The 20,089-nt window shown below is 37.5% G+C and overlaps 1 protein-coding gene across 1 annotated transcript in view; it reads left to right on the top strand.

Moving 5' to 3' along the window:
• Positions 1-20,089, top strand: part of WNK1 (WNK lysine deficient protein kinase 1) — a 129,479-nt gene that overhangs the window by 105,156 nt on the left and 4,234 nt on the right. The window contains exons 20-28 of the mRNA XM_004692541.2: positions 50-172; positions 683-2,106; positions 3,205-3,288; positions 5,012-5,095; positions 5,851-5,911; positions 9,289-9,362; positions 10,303-10,952; positions 12,041-12,243; positions 14,506-14,700. Of these exons, the coding sequence (XP_004692598.1) occupies positions 50-172; positions 683-2,106; positions 3,205-3,288; positions 5,012-5,095; positions 5,851-5,911; positions 9,289-9,362; positions 10,303-10,952; positions 12,041-12,243; positions 14,506-14,700 (2,898 nt within the window). The remainder of the gene's footprint in view (positions 1-49; positions 173-682; positions 2,107-3,204; positions 3,289-5,011; positions 5,096-5,850; positions 5,912-9,288; positions 9,363-10,302; positions 10,953-12,040; positions 12,244-14,505; positions 14,701-20,089) is intronic.

Raw genomic sequence — 20,089 nt, 5'->3', positions numbered from 1 at the left:
GGGGGGTGATGAGACACATTGTAAGTGGTCTGCTGTTTTTTTTAACCAGGCATTACTACTAGTTCTTTAACTCAAGTTGTTCATTCTGCTGGGAGACGGTTTATAGTGAGTCCTGTGCCAGAAAGTCGATTACGAGAATCAAAAATTTTCAACAGTGAGATATCAGATACAGGTAAGGCAATTTTTGTACACATACTTGTGTAAATTCTGCAGTTTCTCTGCAATATTCCAAGTGTGGTCTATATACTGTAGTTCAAGTGATGGCATAGAAAATAAAGAGAAAAATTGAGATTATGACCAGCAGATAAACTATATGAAGGATGGAAAGAAATGATGTGTAGAGAGTATTAGAGAAAAATAGCCCCCAAAAAAGTGGCCATACTAAATATACTAGAAGATACTATGTAGATGCAGTATTGTGTTTGGTTTCTCCATTTAATATTCCATTTAATACAAAGCATATTGTATATGCTTTGAGGTACTCTGTATTTTCCCTCATGCAAGTTTATTTTGATGAAATTGCTGTTTAACTTTGAGTTTAGAGCCTTTTCATTTCCTTGGAGAGATTTTAAGCCTTGTTATGTGGCATTGTTTGTAATCCAAAAATAGATTATTAGGACATTCTTTTGATTACTCCCCTTTTTAAATGAACTGATTCTAAACATACTGTTTTTCCTTTCAGTTGCTGCTTCAACACCTGGAATGAACTTGTCTCACTCTGCTTCATCCCTTAGTCTGCAGCAAGCTTTTTCTGAACTTAGGCATACCCAAATGACAGAAGGACCCAATACAGCACCTCCCAATTTTAGTCAGACAGGACCAACATTTCCAGTAGTACCTCCTTCAGCAATGAGTAATATTGCTGGAGCTCCAACTCCAACAGCAGCCACATCTTCAGTATTAGTCCCTGCAACTGGCAGCCCTCTTAGTGACATGTCCACATCAGTAAATCAATCTGATATTACAGTACCCAATGAAAAAGGGGTTGCTGGGGCTGCCACCAGCACATGTGTAATAACTTCAAGTGGTCTTCTTATACCACCTGCATCTGAATCACCAGTACTTTCCAGTGTGGTAACAAGCATCACAGTACCTGCAGTTGTCTCAGTATCAACATCCAAATCAGTTCAGGCTCCCATATCTGGGACCATTGTTTCTAGTATAGGCACTTACCCCTCTGTACAAGTTTCAACACCGTCAGCCTCTGCAGTGGGCAGTGCTGCTGCCCCAGGTGCTAAGCCTCCACCTGTATTATCTCAGCAGACAGCAGGCACTACGACTGGGGGAGCCACATTACCTTCTGTTTCAACCACCACTTCATTTCCATCCCTTCAGCTTAGCAGCAGTAACTCTGCTCCTACTCTAGCTGAAACAGTGGTTGTTAGTGCACACTCACTTGATAAAACATCTCATAGCAGTACAACTGGATTGGCTTTGACCCTCTCAGCAACATCTTCCTCTTCCCCTGGAGCAGGAGTAACTAGTTCTGTTTCTCAGCCCGGCGGATTACATCCCTTGGTCATCCCACCAAATATAGGTTCTGCTCCTGCTCTTCCCCAAGCAGCAGGACCTACTTCTACACCATTATTACCCCAAGTACCTAGTATCCCACCTATGGTACAACCTGTTGCCAATGTGCCTGCTGTACAGCAGACACTAATTCATAGTCAGCCTCAACCAGCTTTGCTTCCCAACCAGCCCCATATGCATTGTCCTGAAATGGATGCTGATATACAACCCAAAGCTCCTGGGATAGATGATATAAAGACTCTGGAGGAAAAACTGCGATCTCTCTTTAGTGAACATGGTTCATCTGGAGCTCAGCATGCCCCGGTGTCACTAGAAACATCACTGGTAGTAGAGACCACTGTCACACCAGGCATCCCAACCACTGCTGTTGCACCAAGCAAACTCATGACGTCCACTACAAGTACTTGCTTACCACCAACCAGTTTGCCAATAGGAACAACTGGTTTGCCAGCAATACCAGTGGTCACACCTGGGCAAGTTTCAACACCAGTGAGTTATGTTTCGGCCTCAGTCAGCACTGCACCAGGAATGAAGCCCGGAACTGTTCCAGCAAAGCCACCTTTAACTAAGACTCCAGTAAGATTCTCATTTAAGAACAATTTGATAACCATGATCATCACTCTCTCCCAGTAATTGGAAATCAGAAATGTGGTTATAAAGCCACTGGGCCTATAGTGGCATTGATTAAATATATTGCAGGTGATTTTAGGATATGTGTATATTGAGCATGGGAGCTTTTTGCTTTTGAAATATGGCAGGATTTTCGGGTTAATTATATCTTATAGTTTTCTCAGACTATTAATCAGGCAAAATACAGGTACTTCTTCCCAGTTGGTCTACACTGAAGAAATTTCTATCCCAAAAAGGAAGATAAATGCACCTGTTGGTAGATTATTCATAGTAACATCAGTTCACAATCTATTTTGTGATGATAAAGCAGATTTTCTGTTTTCCTTAAACTACACATGATCAAGTTGGGGCTTATAAAAAAAAATTGGAAATCATTGACAAGAGGAGGAAAAAAACCTTAATTCTGAGAATAAAATAACTAAAATGTTTTCTAGTTCTGCTGGATGGATTTCCTCTCATTCTGCTTCTTTAACCTCTGGTCTTCTCCAAATAACAACATTGTATTTCTACTGTATTGTATGCCGCACTCATCTTTTCTGCATTTGCCATTCACATGAGAGGCTTTTTTTTTTTTTTTTTAAATAATAGGATAATAGAGAGGCTTCCACTAAGATAAAATACAAATTGCATTAGATTTTTTGGTGCTTTTTTTTTTTTTAACAATCAGACCTGCCCTTTGCTTATTTCTGAATTGTTTTTAAATTCTCAGAAAAGTCTTTGTTTTATGAAAAGCCTGATAGGTAATGTTGTACTCAGTAAGAGGTTCAAGACATGAGTGTGCATGTCATATCTTGTACCCTTTTTCCACTGTTTTCCTTAGGGAATAACTTCTTACAGAATTTTACTATTCATTTTATTGATATATTTTCACTGGTATAAATTCTTTCAAGATAGAGCCCAGAGTATAAACCAGGTGATAAGCATACCTTATTATAATGATAGATTTTATTCTAGGCTTCTGCATTCAAATTAGTTGATTTGCTCTTCTTGTACATTCTTTACTCTTAGTGGCTCATGAACTTGAATTTCCCTTCATGTCTGTAGGTGCTGCCAGTAGGTACTGAACCTCCAGCTGGTACTCCACCCAGCGAGCAGCCGCCACCTTTCCCAGGACCTTCACTAACTCAGGTGCCCCAAGACATGGTGGTTATCTTTTTGTGCCCTGGCTTCCTTTCACAAAGCTTATTTAAATTCTCCATTGCATGACCTTGGCTTCTGACTCCTATTTAATTTTGACTTAATAACAACTTTCTTTTAAATTAGTATGGTAAATGACCCCAGACCTTAATAAAAAAAAGAACTTCACAGTTCTCTTTGTTTGGTATGTTGATTCAAGTTATCAGTATTTTTTCATTTCTCATAAAGGAAGAAAATAGCAAAGTTGACACTGGCTAAATAACTATAACTCCTATTATTCACACGTTGGTGGAATAGTGAAAATTGTAGCTTCGTATGAAATTAGGTTCTATGCCACTATAAAAGGAAAATACTATATGTCATGAAATTGATTTTGACATCTCCCTAGGAAATGTTACTACATTGAAAATTCCATTTTTTATGAGTTCAGTGAAGCTAAGTTTTTATTTGAATGTTTTACATGCAATAGGCTTACATTTAGGTGGATAAAGGGTCATGTTCATGAAAAATTAAAATACAAAAACCATGTCGCTCAGCTAACATAAGATACTTGTAAAGGAGCTAAAACCAGCAACTTGAATGTGAGATTTCATTCTTACACTCATTCTGCTCATTTGATAGAGTGGTGGTCAGAATTGCCTACAATATTTAAATTATTTTCCTTTCATACCCCACCATCCCGCCCACTGAGTTAAACTTTCATAAGGAAAATACTCAGTATGAATCCATTGTATCCATTATTGTACTTGGGACAAACTAATAAGCATTGAGACTAAATTAGGAATTTACTTTAGTATGATGTTTCTTTTTTTAAAAAAAGGTAAATTACTAACTTTGGAAATGGGAATTATCCCTACTTCTTCCACCCCAGATTATATAGTAGGAATAGAGTACTGACTCCAACAGAGAATCATTTTATCAGCCACTGGATTTTGCAAAAGTTGCATGTGAAAGTGCGTAAATTAGTTTAAAATCTCTTGTGTGTAAATTAGTTTAAAATCTCTTATATAAAAACTTGCATTTGAACTAGGAGAGCTCAAGGTATATAAAACAGTAAATAAAATATGGAGGAGCTCTGGTCAGTGATAGCATCTACATACAGAGGATAAGGCTATAGAAGCCCACATGGACGTAGGGTTAGAGATTGTGGCAAGGGAAAAGGTGATTGTGGATGGGTGATTTGAGACCACCTGGAATGAATGCCCAAATCTTAGTTCCTCCTTGTTGCCATCTATAGTACATAAAAAGTTAAATTGTTAAGTTACATCAGCTGATAGTGACGTATATGATAATGTCATCTTTTAGTCCATAAGGACACATTCTCAGCAAGATGGACAAAACTGAAAAATAGGGAACATGTAATATACTAAATATGTCAATAAATCCTGATTGATTTTGCAGAATATATTTTTAAAGAGAAGACTGACAGTTTTTCTATCACATTGAGTATTATCACATACAGATGGCAGAAAAGACTTTGAAACTTAAAAGTTTCTAAGATTTTGAGAGATTGACATAATATTTAAGACTGGTAAATCATCTAAGCAGTTTAACTAAATTGGATTTAGGATGTTGAGATTTGTATTCAGTGAATAGGTAGATGTTATATTGTGTTAATCTAAAGCATAAAATAGTATGTCTTCTATAAATTGGCTATAACTAGTAGCTCTGAATATGTCAAAATCTAATCTTAACTGTGGTTGTTTTCATGCAGTCCCAGCAACCTTTAGAAGATCTTGACGCTCAGTTGAGAAGAACACTTAGTCCAGAAACTGTTGCAGTGACATCTGCAGTTGGTGTAAGTTCTGTAGCTATGGGAAATACTTGATTTGAAAGATGCTTTCTTGTCTTGCATCTGGTTAGAATTATATCAGATCATTCTGATATAATTTTTTTTGTATTTAAACTTTGAAGATTATATTTTTTAACTTCATTTAGATTTGTTTTTTTTTGTATTTAAACTTTGGAGATTATATTTTTTAACTTCATTTAGATTTGTGACACAGTAATGGTCTGATTAAAACTATTTTTTTGTGAATATCTACGTAGTCTGTGAAAAAAATTAAGCAATGTAGAAGAGTTAAGACTAAAAGCTTCTTTTTAAAAATCTGTTTTATTTTGTACCACTTAATTTTAGCCAGTTAAAAATAAGAAAGAAAAAAAAGCATTAGTAATAAAGCGAAAAACAAAAAAAAAAACAACAAACAACTACATACCAGAGATATTTTATGGAGATGGAGAGAAGGATGGGATGAAAAAATGGAGTGGGAAAGGTGCACAGAACTTAGTGATGGCACACGAATGAACTGGTAGTGGGAAGTCCACAACGATTACAACCGAGATGGGAAAATGCACAAAATAGAAAATGATGTAAAAAATAAGTAAAATAGGAAATTTCCTCAGATAGATGTTTCTTCATATATATACTATCTTTCTGTTCTTTTTTTTTTTTTCCTTTTCTGCCACTTATAAAGACCAGAGGAAAAGTGGCCAGATAAAAGTGTAAGAATGACTAAAACTAAAGATTTTATGGTATCTCTATGTAATTTGCAGCCTGTGTCCATGGTGACTTCAACAGCAGTTACAGAAGCAGGAGCACAGCCTCAGAGGGATGGTAAGATGGATCCTTCTTAATTACTACTTCCAGCCCTCCATATAAATTGATTGTAGAGGTTACTGTTTGTAGAGGTTACTGTTTCACATGCATCTCTTGAGAATGCAGGTGTACTTGAGACTATTTTCAGGAATATTTTTACTTATTTCATGACCAAAAATGTCGATACTTCACATAAAAGATGTGAAGGAATAGCTCCTTTACAGTAGTTTTTTTTTCTCGAGGGAGATATGCAAGATGTTAATGAAGGTTTCTTCGCATAAGGCTCTATTTCTAAGTGGACCTCATCCTCACTATGAGAGATTAGGACATGCAAATAGATTTATAAAAGTTAATTTACTCTTGACTTTTGTGACACCAGATATTATAGAAATAAAATGAACCTAGATAGCATGTGTGATAGAAACACATCTTAAGATGTCCATAAATCTTAATTGAATACATTATTTTATCTATTTTGGAGTCTTTAGAATTGGCATGTTCATGGATAAATCTCTTTCAACAGCCATATTTCCAACTTTTTTTTTAATTATCCATATCAACTAAAATGTATTAGAATTTTATCACCTGTGCTTAGTCATAAGTTCATACCAACTTACATCATTGATTTGATTTTTACCAATTCATCAGTCAAACAGAACACAGGAGATTTACTTTTATTTTTTGGCCACATTTTCATTCCAAAAAATTTATATTCATAGGTGAAAATAATTAAATGTAGACAGTACTTATTTAATGTGATTTTTGGATAGCCCTTAATGTTAATTCTCTCTCTTTATAATATTGATATATTCATCCTCAGCAAATCAGACATAAATGTACTTTCCTAATATAAAAATAAGATTATCTGCATACTTTTATGTCTTCCTTAAATGCTAAATTCACTTGGAGACCTCTAAATTTTCAAGGCAATTACTTTTGAATTGACTCTCATTTTAAAATAAACTAGACTAGAAAGGTCTAGAAATGGAATGACTGAAAGGGAATAAAAAGTATGAAAAGGTGACCACCTAATTCAATGAGGAAAGGTTGTTTCAGTAATGGTTCAGTACAACCAGCCAGCCAGCTAGAAAAAAGCAAAGGTAGATCACTAGTCTACATCAAAATAAATTCCAAATGAATCAAAGATGAAAAACAATATTAGAAAATATTAAACTGTCTAGAGCAGAGTCAGCAAACTTTCTCTGTAAGAGAACAGATAGTAAATAACCTTAGGCTTTGCTCAGTAAATATTTTAGGCTTTGCTAACCATATATAGGCTTTCCCAGAATACTCAAATCCTCTACGGTGGCCCAAAAGCAACAACAGGCAATATATAAATGATAGTGTTTCACTAGTTCCAATAAAATTTACTTACAGAAACATGCAGTGGGCTATATTTGGCTCATGGAAATTAGTGTGCTGATCCCTGATATAAAAGATGTTTAGTTTAATGCCCAACCTAGAAACATTTTAAATTTGCATGCAAAATAAAATATTTGGCCCAAACATAAATATAAAACTGACTTGTGTATTCATACCACAAAAAGGACTAGTTTTGCTAATACAAAGTTTATATAAGTTCAGCATGGGTCAAAACATAATCCAAAGAATCAGAAAAAGAAATTTGGACATGAAAATACTTAATTCCCTTCATCATAACAGAAATGTAAAGTAATACTACAAGTGACAGATTTCTCATCTATCATTGGTAAATTCAGAAGTTTACAACCTCTTTGAATAACAGTTTAGTAATGTCCACCAGCATGTTCAGTGGAAATTATACAGTACTTTAATTTTTAGGTATTTACTCCATAGTTCTAATGAGAATACTTATTATACTACCTTTTTTTATACCAAGAAGTTCTGAATAATTTAAATATGCTTAGTGGGCCCTCCTTGGTGACCCATTGGGTTAAGGCGCAGCACTGTGAAGCTTGGCACAGCCACTTCAGTTGCAAGTTCAATCCCCAGCTAGGGAGTTGACCTCCAAGGTGAATCTGACCCACCTGCTGCTCCCCTCAGCAGTGTACTTGGTCCATCCACCTGTTCGGCTCCCTGCTGTGCCTCTTGTGAATCCTCTCACTGCTCCTGCACCTCTGACCTGTACCCCAGTTCTGTATGCATAAATAAATAAATCCTTTTTTTAAAATTTGTTGAATATCCATCAGTAGGGAGTCCTGTTAAAATGTACTTTTTAAAAAATTATGCACACACGTTATGCATTTATACAGTGTAATGCTACACAGCCACTAAAAGAAAGGTATCTCACTAAAATGCAAATATCAAAATCAGTAATCTGCCAGTTGTATAAAATAAATTTTGGTGTGTGGTTTTAATACTATTAGAATTAAACTCAAATTACTGTTCCTAGAAAAGAAGAAAGAGGAGGAAGTAGTTTAAAGTTGCTCAGAAGGGGGCCCTCCCTGGTGGCTCCACGGGCTAACGTGCAGCACCATGAAGCTATCTGCTGCCACTGTAGCACAAGTTCGATCCCTGGCCAGGAAAGGTGACCCAAATGGTGCAGCAGACCTCTGCTGTCCCACCTGCTGCTCCCTTCAACTGTGTGTTTCAGTCAGTCCACTCTTACCTCTGGTGAATCCTCAGCCCCAGCATCTTATATGCATAAATAAATAAATCTTTAAAATATAAAAGAATAAAGTTGCTCAAAAGTACTTACCGATTGACTGCCCTGTTTTCAAGACTTTGCATAAACTAGCTTCCCATAACTGGTTTTCATTTTAAAATGGATCTTTACTATTCTAGGTAAAACATACTGTTCCCTCCATTTATTTATCTTTGAATTAAATAATAACCGAATTCTTACCGCTACTACCTATTTTTTTTTTTTTTTTAAGATTTATTTTTATTTATTTGTGCATACAGAACTGGGGTACAGGCCAGAGGTACACTGCTGAGGGGAGCAGCAGGTGGGTCAGAAGAGGTCTGCCACGCCATGTGGTCACCTCCGGGACAGGCAGGAATCGAACTCATGAGGAAGTGGCTTTAGCTTCTCAATGCTGTGCTTTAACCTGCTGCGCCACCAGGGAGGGCCCACTACCTAATTTTTATACTATCTTTTAATGTTATAGTAACCTGGGAATCTGCTTTACTTATATACAACTTTTATTCCTTCAAATGATGCCATATCATTTGTGCATATGTACAGGAAAAGGCAGGACATTGATGATAAATTAATCTAGTAGGACAGCAAATAATAACCCTTTGTCCTTGCTAGACAAAACCGCAGGGAAAGAGGGAGATGAGGGTAAGGAATTTTTTTTATCTCTAATAATTTTTTTTGTCTGATTCATGGTTTTATCTTGCTGTATTTCTGGTCAAAGGGAAAAGAAGCTAACTTCAATACTAATTTGTTTTCCTCCTTGTCTTTGTTCCAGTTCCTCAAGCCACAGAAGGCCCTGTCCTCACAACTAGTTCAGGAGCTGGTGTTTTTAAGATGGGGAGATTTCAAGTAAGATGATTGATGCCCTCTTTTTTTTCAGCAGGGCGAGTGTATATGATTAAAATATATCCTACCTTTTGTTACATAATTTCCAATATGTTACATTTCTTTTATATAGCACTTCTAAAGCTTTTTATCATTTTCCCCTATCTAGTAGTTAGCTTACTTAATCATTCTCCTCTATTTCTCGCATAGTAACATAAATAAAGTGACAATAAATATTTTTATATGTAAAAATATTTTCAATGTTTAGGAATTTTTTTAGGATTAATTTCTGAGGTGGAAATACTGAGTCAGCATTAAATGATACCAGTAACTTTTCCAGCTGTTCCAACAAGTGAACATTTTCTGGCTCTTAGTATATCATGCCAAACAAGCTTTTAAAAAATTTAACTATTTCCACAACTACTTTCCATTTATTCTCATGATAATCTTGAAGTTGTGGGTAGTAGGTGATGTTTTTCTGGTTTGCAAATTCATATTTTTTCTGGTTTGCAAATTGATAATTTGTAGCTGGACTGAGTTTGTGTTTGTATATAGATGAGCTAACAAGGATCTGGATCCTTTTTAGTGCCATTTAGTTGTGGCGATTCTTGAAACTTAACTGTCATTTAAAATTTGTAGTACTTAGTAACTTCCAAGATTCCATGATCTATTACTTATATTTGCACTAGACATGAACCTAAGTTTTTTGCATAACATGAGAAATGAGAGTAAATCTTATATTCAGCTTAGCCAGCCATGCAGCATCTACATCTCAGTACAGATACTGTTGTTCTTTGTAGTGGTTTTCAGTTTATTTTCACAGTCAAAAATGGAGGGGCTGTTTAAACAGATAATCAGCCTATTCAGTGATAAGCAATGAAGTGATTCCATTTTTTTATGAGCCATGCTAAAAATTGAATAAGGGAATTTTGTTTTTTTATCTCACTTTTGCCTCTTTTACCAGGTTTCAGTAACAGCGGATGATGCTCAGAGAGAGGGTAAAAATAAGTCAGAAGATGCAAAGTCTGTTCATTTTGAATCCAGCACTTCAGAGTCCTCAGTGCTATCAAGTAGTAGTCCAGAGAGTACTCTTGTGAAGCCAGAGCCTAATGGAATGACCATCCATGGCATTTCTTCAGATATGCCAGATGGTGCCCACAAAATTCCTGTTGCAGAAACAGGTCAGCCTACCAAGGTTGGACGTTTTCAGGTGACAACTACAGCAAATAAAGTTGGTCGTTTCTCTGTATCAAGAACTGAAGACAAGATGGCTGAGGCAAAGAGAGAGGGACCAGTGGCAACTCCTCCTTTAATGGATTTAGAGCAAACTGTTCTTCCTGCTGTGATACCAAAGAAAGAAAAGCCTGAACTCTCTGAGCCTTCACATCTCAATGGGCCGTCTTCTGACCTGGAGGCTGCCTTCCTAAGTAGGGATGTGGATGATGGTTCAGGTAGTCCACACTCCCCCCAGCAGTTGTGCTCAAAGAGCCTTCCTATCCAGAATCTAAGTCAAAGCCTTAGTAATTCGTTCAACTCCTCGTATATGAGTAGTGACAATGAGTCAGATATTGAAGATGAAGACTTAAAGTTAGAGCTGCGACGACTACGAGAAAAGTAAGTATACTTTCTTCTTGAGAGAATAATGGTGACTATTGAGGTCTAACTCCTGGTGCTAAGTTAATATTGTTTTCATTGCACTATCTCATTTCATTTACAGAGTATGATAGGAAAAAGCTTGTTACCACAGTATGATTCTCTTCCACTCATAAGCAGTTGTACTTGTAGCACATTTTTTAAAAATAATAGTTTTTTTTTTTAGCATCATTTTGTGCCTTTTTCCATCTCAGTTGTGATCCCTATGGGCTTCCCATTATCAAATCACCTGCGTGCCATCACCACAATCCAGTACATTTCCCTCCCACCACTGTTTTTGATCCCATTGTCCACACTAACTTATAAAATGTCTCTGGTATATAGCTGTTCATTATTGTTATTTTCTCACCTGGTCTGTTATACTCTTGCTGTGAGTAAAACATCTGGTATTTTTCCTTTTCTTTCTGGCTTATTTCACTAAGCATGATCTTCTCCAGCTCCATCCATGTTGCTGCAAAGGCATGTTATTTTTTTATTTTTTGGTTGCTCAGTAATATTCCATTGTGTATATGTACCACATCTTTTTAATCCAGTCATCCACTTTTGGGCATTTGGGTTGTTTCCATGTCTTTCCAATTGTAAATAAAGCAGCAATACACATGGGGCTTCATCACATTTTTAATTCTATAAATTTTTAAGTATTATTGTTACTGAGACTACTGACTAGTCTGCCGAATGAATCCATTGATGGCATAGGTAGGTCACATTTTACAAATTAGATCAAAGTAGTAAATTCAGTACTCCTGTATATTGCTTCAAAAGTCAGAAAGTCTTTTTCCCCTGACAGTTCAACCACATCTTGTTAGCTTGGAGCTTATTAGAATTGAAGTGAGGGAGAAAAGAGAAAAGAATTTGATTTGGGTAGTAGAAACCAAGATGAGTTCACAAATTAGAATATCAGTGTATTAGAAGTTAAATTTCTAATACATATGTGGGAGAGATTCATGAATAAATAAATACTTGAATGGAGGTTAAAGAATTTATTGTTGATGCTTAGTTGAACAAAATATGGTTGTAATATTTTTTAATATGTTTGGTTATTTTTGTAGACACCTTAAAGAGATTCAAGACCTACAGAGTCGCCAGAAACATGAAATTGAATCTTTGTATACCAAACTGGGCAAGGTTCCCCCTGCTGTCATTATTCCCCCAGCTGCTCCCCTTTCCGGGAGAAGAAGGCGACCCACTAAAAGCAAAGGCAGCAAATCTAGTCGCAGCAGTTCTTTGGGGAATAAAAGCCCCCAGCTTTCAGGTAAAGAGTCCTGGACCGAGTCAGCCATAAAATTCTATCTTTTGTCTCTGTTTTCAACTTTATATTTTACTTAAATATTTGCCATTTTTCAAAGGACTTTAACTTTCCTAATATTCTTGCTTCCTTGACTTCTCTACTCCTGTATTTATAGTACCTCTTTTTGAGTCTATGGAAGTAAACAGGGTAAGTATAATGACTGATTCCATTGTGGTCCATATTACTATTTACTGATAGTCTGTGTTTATAGTTTTTGTTTGTTTTTTTTTTAAGATTTATTTTTATTTATTTGTGCATACAGAACTGGGGTACAGGCCAGAGGTTCAGGGGCGGCAAGAGGCTTCACCAGAGACAGAGTGGGGAGCAGAACAGGCAGATCTAGGAAGTACACTGCTGAGGGGAGCAGCGGGTGGGTCAGGAGAGGTCTGCCATGCCATGTGGTCACCTCCGGGGCAGGCGGGAATCAAACTCATGCGGAAGTGGCTTTAGCTTCTCAGTGCTGTGCTTTAACCCGCTGCGCCACCAGAGAGGGCCTGTGTTTATAGTTCTTAAGGGTAAAATATTTCAGCTGTGCTTGGCACCTCATATAAAACGTATTCACCAAACTCATGGACAGGTGGAAAAAATAAATTCTTTATTTAGTAAAGTTCACATAGTTTCTTCCTTTTAATGGATGAATTGGTCATAATTTCAACTGGCATGAATGTAGATTTTCATAGATACATACTTGGATATGTCTTAAATGATACCTTGATTCAAGTTTTTATTTGGTTTCTCTGTATCAAATAAAAAACTTGCTAGTGGTTGTAATCAGAGAAATACTTTAATACTCTCTTGTTAATAATAGTTTGTCTATTTTAATTGCAGTGAGTATCTTTACTCTTCGGTGAAGTTATGTAATGCTAATAGATAACTAGTTGTAAAGTAGAAAAGGGTGAATTAAGTGTATGCCTCATTTGCTCTCCAGGTTCAGTGTTAAGTATGGTGGAGAGCAGTAACAAACTTCTTCCCACGTCTCCATTCTCTGTAAACTTTTCAAAGACCCAGATCTTTACCTTTAGCACATTAGGACCAACTCCTTCATAGAGAGGTGATTCTAAGGAATAGTTACCAATTTAGATTCTGATCCCAACTTTGACATACTTTTTGTATGAACTGTTTCATTATACAGCAAAATCAATTTCAAGACACTTAGTGTTTGAAAGCCATCTACCAAGAAAATTAACCTTTACCTTCAAATTATACATAATGTGAAACTATTTTTACCTCATTAAAAAATATACAATGAGGCCCTCCCTGATGGCGCAGTGGGTTAAAACACCACTGAAAGCTGGGCCCTCCCTGGTGGCGCAGCAGGTTAAAGCACCGCACTGAGAATCTAAAAGCCACTTCCTCATGAGTTCGATTCCCGCCTGCCCCGGAGGTGACCACATGGCGTGGCAGACCTCTCCTGACCCACCTGCTGCTCCCCACTCTGTCTCTGGTGAAGCCTCTCGCTGTCCCTGAGCCTCTAGCCTGTACCCCAATTCTGTATGCACAAATAAATATTTTAAAGTACGTATATATACAATGAAAAATAGAAAAAGATGAGTTACTCTATAGTCACCTACATAATTTTTTTTAAAGATTTATTTATTTATGCATATAGAACTAGGGTACAAGCCAGAGGTGCAGGGGCAGTGAGAGGATTCACCAGAGACAAAGTGGGGAGCAGAACTGGTTGATTGATGAAGTAAACTGCTAAGGGGAGCAGTGGGCCGGTCAGGAGAGGTCTGCGACGCCATGTGGGTCACCTCCGGGGTGAGGATCATGCTGAAGTGGCTTTAGCTTCTTAGTGTTGTGCTTTAACCCACTGCGCCATCAAGGAGGGCCTCACCTCCAAAATTTTTGACTTTTTTGTGCATAATTTGATGCATACTTTAAAGAAAGACTAAGCAGAGACTGCCTATGAAATCAGTTTGTGTCATGATCCAACTGTTTTATAATAGGACTTAACTAAAGGAATCTAGAAATTACAAAATGAAATTCTCTTCTGTCTGCTGCATGTTCACTCACCTCAGACTATGAGCCACCTGGGTTATCTAAAATTAAAATCATCTTTTGGGATGTAGCCCCATTAACTTTTGATTCTCATGTTATTTTCATTTTTCCCCTGTCAGTGAGGCCTTTGATCTTTAATCATCTATAACTTGTGACCACTGTTATTCACTAAATGGAACATTGGGAAGCTGTATGTGTTTCCTCATACCACTTTATCTTTGTCAGGTAACATTACTGGTCAGAGTGCATCTTCAGTCTTGCACCCTCAACAGACCCTCCACCCACCTGGGAATATCCCAGAAACTGGGCAGAATCAACTGTTACAGCCCCTTAAGCCATCTCCCTCCAGTGACAACCTCTATTCAGCTTTTACCAGTGATGGTGCCATTTCAGTACCAAGCCTTTCTGCTCCAGGTCAAGGTAAGAAATTAAAGCAGCCATCACCCAAAAAACATTTAAATGGAGATATTGCCATGGCTGGGACAAAGCCTAAAAAGTAACTTTTTGTTTAAGGTGGGTTGGAAGACCAGCTTACTAGAACACACTCTGTGTATTTTAGGGTTGTGAATCAATCTTTGGTGCTGAAAAGGGAAAATAGGGAGGGTTCATTGTTCCCATCAGGTTAAAACACCTTTTTTCAAGTGATTACAGCAAAAAGTCAACCTGTGATATATATGAGATTTGGGATTTGGATCTCAGTGCTTTAATACTACTATACTGAGATTTTTACAACCATTCTAAAACCAAGTTTTAGCAGTTTCTGAAAGGTAATGGATTTGCTTGGCCAATGTGTACTTTTTTGACCTTCAAGTCTGGGAACAACACTAAGGTTGAACAGCCCTGCAGTTCAGTTTTCTACCCATAATGTATTTTCCAAATACAGTTTGGTTTCCTAGTGATCACTCAAAGCATTACTGTTGAGGAAAAGACTTCCAGTAACATCGTAATGAAAATTGAAAAGACCTCCAGTAACGTAATGAAACTTGAAAAGAGAGTTGGGTGTCTGGGTAGTAAAAAATGAAACAACATACAGATAACTAGCCTAGGTGCTTTTGCCACAGTGTCATTCAAATTAGAGATGAAGTTCTCTCTTCACAAGATGAATGTGCTTGCTTGGTAGAGGTGCAGACTAAGCGAGCATCACTCCCACTGAGAAAAGCTTCAACATTTTGCAGATGAAGGGAACTGAGGCCTAATATTTCCTGTGCTACAGAGCTGACTTTTCCCTAGAAGCTTGTTCTTCTGTGTGCCATCTTAGTGCATTTCACCACTCCAGCCTCAAGTTTCTAACATCTTGTAGTTGTGTTCTGTCTCTTCTCTCTGTTCTTCCCTGTTTTTCCCCTCTCACAGGCTGTGCGAAGTTTAACTGTGCATCTGAGCAGGTGACATTCAAACCTGGTGGCAGGAGGACCCGATTTCTGAGTACGCCCTGCTTGGCTCTTTGTGTGTAACACCTTTACTCCTTCCTCGTCCTTGTTTTCTGCTGCTTGGATCTAATGTTCACGCAGTTCATTTTCATTTGTCTCTTTGTTTATCATCTACTTAGAGGCTTGGCTGAACTACTGTTACCCTCAGAAGTTTGGGTCTCTGTTAATTATGATAAAAGATGGAGAAATAATAATAGGTTTTTAGAAACTTCACACTCCCTTTGTGATAGAATTGTTTCTTTGTCCCTTAATATCTTCCAAAGGGTAGATTTGATATCAAAGCAATCCTGTGGCATTAGAATGCTAACAGTTAAACCCAGTAGTCCCATTCAGTACTTCCCTAGCTCTAGAGTTAGAAGTGACAGAAAGCTCCTGACCGTCATGCACTGAGATCCTGGCAGCAGGTAAAAAATATATCCTGTTTCTGTTCCTTTTCAGAGTAGTTGGGAACCTTTTCTTCTCGGTTAAACCTAAACCATCAGTTGGAAAGGTGCTAGAATGTCATCATGGATCCTTTATTGCCAATATCATTTAACCCCATAAGATTAGTAGTTTCAAAAGTAGTTCTGATGCAGTTACTGTGATAAAACTTTTATCCTATAAAGACCAAAAGTTATGCAAGTGAAAAAATGGTTTTTTAAACATGGTTATTGGGATTTCCCAGTTTTTTTTAAGAAAAAAATACTACTCACCCAACCTCTCTCGCCCTCTTCCTCATATGTAAGATTAATATGATGCCCATTTTCTAAGATTGTAAAATCAAATAAGATCTTGCAGAGAACAGTTAGTAGTACTTGGGAAGCACACATTGTTTCCCTCCATTAGCCGGTGCTTACCCAGCACATAGTAGGAAGGCAATACGTGTAATACTGAAATAAAAATTTAAAAAACAAAACTAAAGTAGAAAGCCTGTGCTAATGTTTGGATAAAGATCTTCTCTGTTAAGACCTCAAACTTCTGATGTGGTTATGAGTGCTTTTTTAATGCATGTGCTAATGCCATCACTGTTTCTGAGTGTGGTTCAGAGGTCCTTAAGCCACAATTACCACTAGTCCAGGGATATTAATTAACAAAGAATAATGGCATTTCTAAGTTGGTAGTTTTCCACGCATGTTTGATATTGGAGCACGTGCATCCATAACTTCTCTGGTTAGATTAGGCTGGACTAAGCATATTAACTCCTTGGCACTTTTACAGCACTTATTCGTCCGGCTAGAAAGATAAAAAAGACATTGATAGTAGGAGACAAGTATTTTACAGATGAATGCGGCATGTCAGCTCTGTGTTAGGTAGCACAAAATGTGTAAGTAAAGGGAGAAAAGCAGGGCATTTTGTACAATACAGTGCGACAGATATGACTTCAGATTACTCAATAAATTCTTAAAGGTAGGTGATAGTACACTGTCATTCAAATAAAAGTAGTTATAAATAATAAATCTTATTACTTCTTTTTCGGTCTAAGAGACCCTAGCTTCTGTTGAAAGTGATTTTCAGAATAAATCATGTAAGCCATGGTGAATAAATCCCAAAAAAGTAGATTTGAAGCAAATATGGGGGAGAACAGGAGGAGAGGTATGAGAGGCTTACTAGTTTTAGGTGCGTTATTCTACGCTCTCAAAATATATAACGGTTTTGAAAGCACGGCTTGGCTTAATGCTTTTTTTATGTTCAAAGGTTGCTTGTTTTCCATATACTTGCAGACATTTTTGTAGAGGGGCAAGGGTTATATGTTTAGGATGTGGAAATGGGCTGTCTACATTAACTTTGAACTATAAACGGGAGAGTACTTATCTATCATAATGCTAATGTATTTAATTGAGTGCTTTTTAACACCCAGCAGGAGAAACAGAAAATGAGACAGGGTCAATGGAAAGACTGCTTGGGTATTTGAAATTCAAGCAGTGAGACCTGAGAGACTATAGTTGCAGGGAGAGTTATCCTTTTAGATGTAATGATTGGGTGTAGAAACTGTGTCAGCCAGACACCAGGTTATCAGATAACCATGTTAAAAGTAACAACAGTTAGATACACCTGTATCTAACTAAAGGCAAGAGCTCTCAGGTCCTACCAGTCTGTCTCCCTTCCTGCTTTCTCTTGCTGGGCTTTTGTGTGCCATTTAAAGATTCTAAGTATTTTATAGTGATGTTTCTTTATCTTTAACACATTGCTTTCTTCTTTATGCTTCAGGGAAGATGGTGAAAAAAGTCTGTCCTTGCAACCAGCTCTGTAGTAATTATCTTTTCTTTCTCGTTACGATCCTTGATCACAAAGCCTGTTATCCATGAGTTCTTGGTACTTTGAAGCTTCATAACGCCCTGATTCCACTTTCCATCTGTCTAGTTTGGCACCTTTTCTAATATATTCTTTAACCTGCTTAGTTATTACTGGCTGTCCTTCCAGATTAAGAAAAACCACCTTATAATCAGTGCTCTCAGTGATCATCCCTTTTGAACCTAGCACAGAGTTGGTTATGGGTTGATAATGCCATTGGATATGTATAGACAGATCCATATGACTAACTTCTTTGGGAAAGAGTCTTTTGTGCCAACCATTGTTCTACCAACTGGAAAATCATCAGTGATCACAACATACAAAAAGTCCATATCTTCACATTACTGTGGGAGATGTCTGCTGGGTTGGTGAAGAGAAAACACTATTTTGTTGTTCAGTTTCTTAAAGTGTAGACAGTTAACCCAACAGGCTACCTAGAATATCAAGAAAACTGTATTTAGGATACTAAGCAGTAAGTTGTGGCTAATAATAGGTTATTGTTAGTAGGAGTTGGTGGCATGGGCTGGAGATACGTTATATATGGCAAGGGAATTTTTTTAATACATGCTTTTTAAGGTAAAAACATCAAAAGCATAGAAAGTAAGCAGCAGTCTCAGAAATGTATCATGGTATCTTTAAAATTTACTATATGGACTAGGTCAGGACTAGACATTCTCCTAGTTTTTATAGACAAGTCTGTTTATCCCAGGAATTGATTTCTGATCTCAACGAGATGTGTATTTTCCCTCTTTAGTGGGAAAAACCTCTTTTCAGAAGCCAGAATAAGGTTTACTTTATAATTGATGACTCTCCCTTATGACATAACTCATAAATTTCAAAATTCAATATTGTATAATATAGACATACCTGAAATTTGGTAATAAAAGGGCCTACAGCATCAAAGGCAACTGGCATGAGACCAGAGAGGTGTGACTGCTAGCATGAGCTCTTTGTGAATTATCAGTGTTTACCTCTATTCAGCTTATTGTATTATGCTTTTATATAGCTCTCCTCATTTGTGATTTGTTGTGATCGTTTCATTATCAAGTTCACCAAGCAATAACCATTCAAGCAGGATGATAGTCCTTGCGCATGTAATCCGCTTGCTTTCTGGATTTTATCTTACCATGACTGCCATCCTCATTGCCTGTGCTTCCCACTCCGCCACTGTGTAACTCTTGCTATCCCAGGAAGGCTGTTTCCTGTGCTTCACTTCAGCACTTGGGTTTCCGGTACCTTAAAGGAACTTACTCTCCCTTTACACTGTATGTGCAGTAACAATCCCTTTGTGGTTCCAGCAGGCACCAGAAAGTGAGCTGATACACACGCTGCGGTAGTTCCAGGTCTTGCTTAGGTGATAGAAAGGAAGCATGTGACCTGCCTCACTTTGCAGCTTCACCTCAGAATTAGCTGTTACTCTAGGACAGACGTACTTGTGTATGTCATTCATGGGTGGTAGGCTATAAACTTGAGAACAGCAATGGGTTATAAAGAACTTTTAAGTGGCAGAGTTGCTTCAGGTTTGCTGCTGTGCTCTGATGCTTCTTTGATCTTGAAAGCAGGAAGTTATATGCATTTATTTAGATGCCAGTATTACTTGGGTATCTTAAGGCCTGAAGGACTCACAGCTTACTTTGGCAGCTTTTATTTATCCTGCAGCAAGTGTGAGATCTGGTAAGAAAGTGGGGGGGTAAGGGGTAATAAAAAATAAGACCATGACTCTTCTTTCCTCTTCCCTAAATCTTGCTTCTCCGAATACCCTTCAGTGTGCCCTCCAGCAGAGCCGAAATCAGGCAGGACACAGATTCCTTTTCTCTCTTATCAAACTATAGAAATATAACTCATCATAACCTCAAAGCTTCCCCCACCTCCCCACCCCCTTTGCACCTCCACCTCAGCTGAATGTTCCTGTTGCTTCCACATGAGAGTGCTTGCTCTTTTGGAAAGAGGAGGAGGGACTGGGTGAGAACCCTTGAACCAATTGAAACAAGGTCATCTTCAGGAAAACCATGTCTTCCTGGAGTTGAAAGATCCAGGTACACCATGAAGACTCTTCCTCATGAGTAATTATGATTCTTTATTCATAAGAAATTGGGAGAGGTTCATGGTCT

This window comes from Condylura cristata, unplaced genomic scaffold (assembly GCF_000260355.1).
Source record: "Condylura cristata isolate star-nosed mole 26May11 unplaced genomic scaffold, ConCri1.0 scaffold00034, whole genome shotgun sequence".
In the NCBI taxonomy this organism is placed as follows: domain Eukaryota; kingdom Metazoa; phylum Chordata; class Mammalia; order Eulipotyphla; family Talpidae; genus Condylura; species Condylura cristata.
This window is presented reverse-complemented; position numbering and strand designations above follow the sequence as displayed.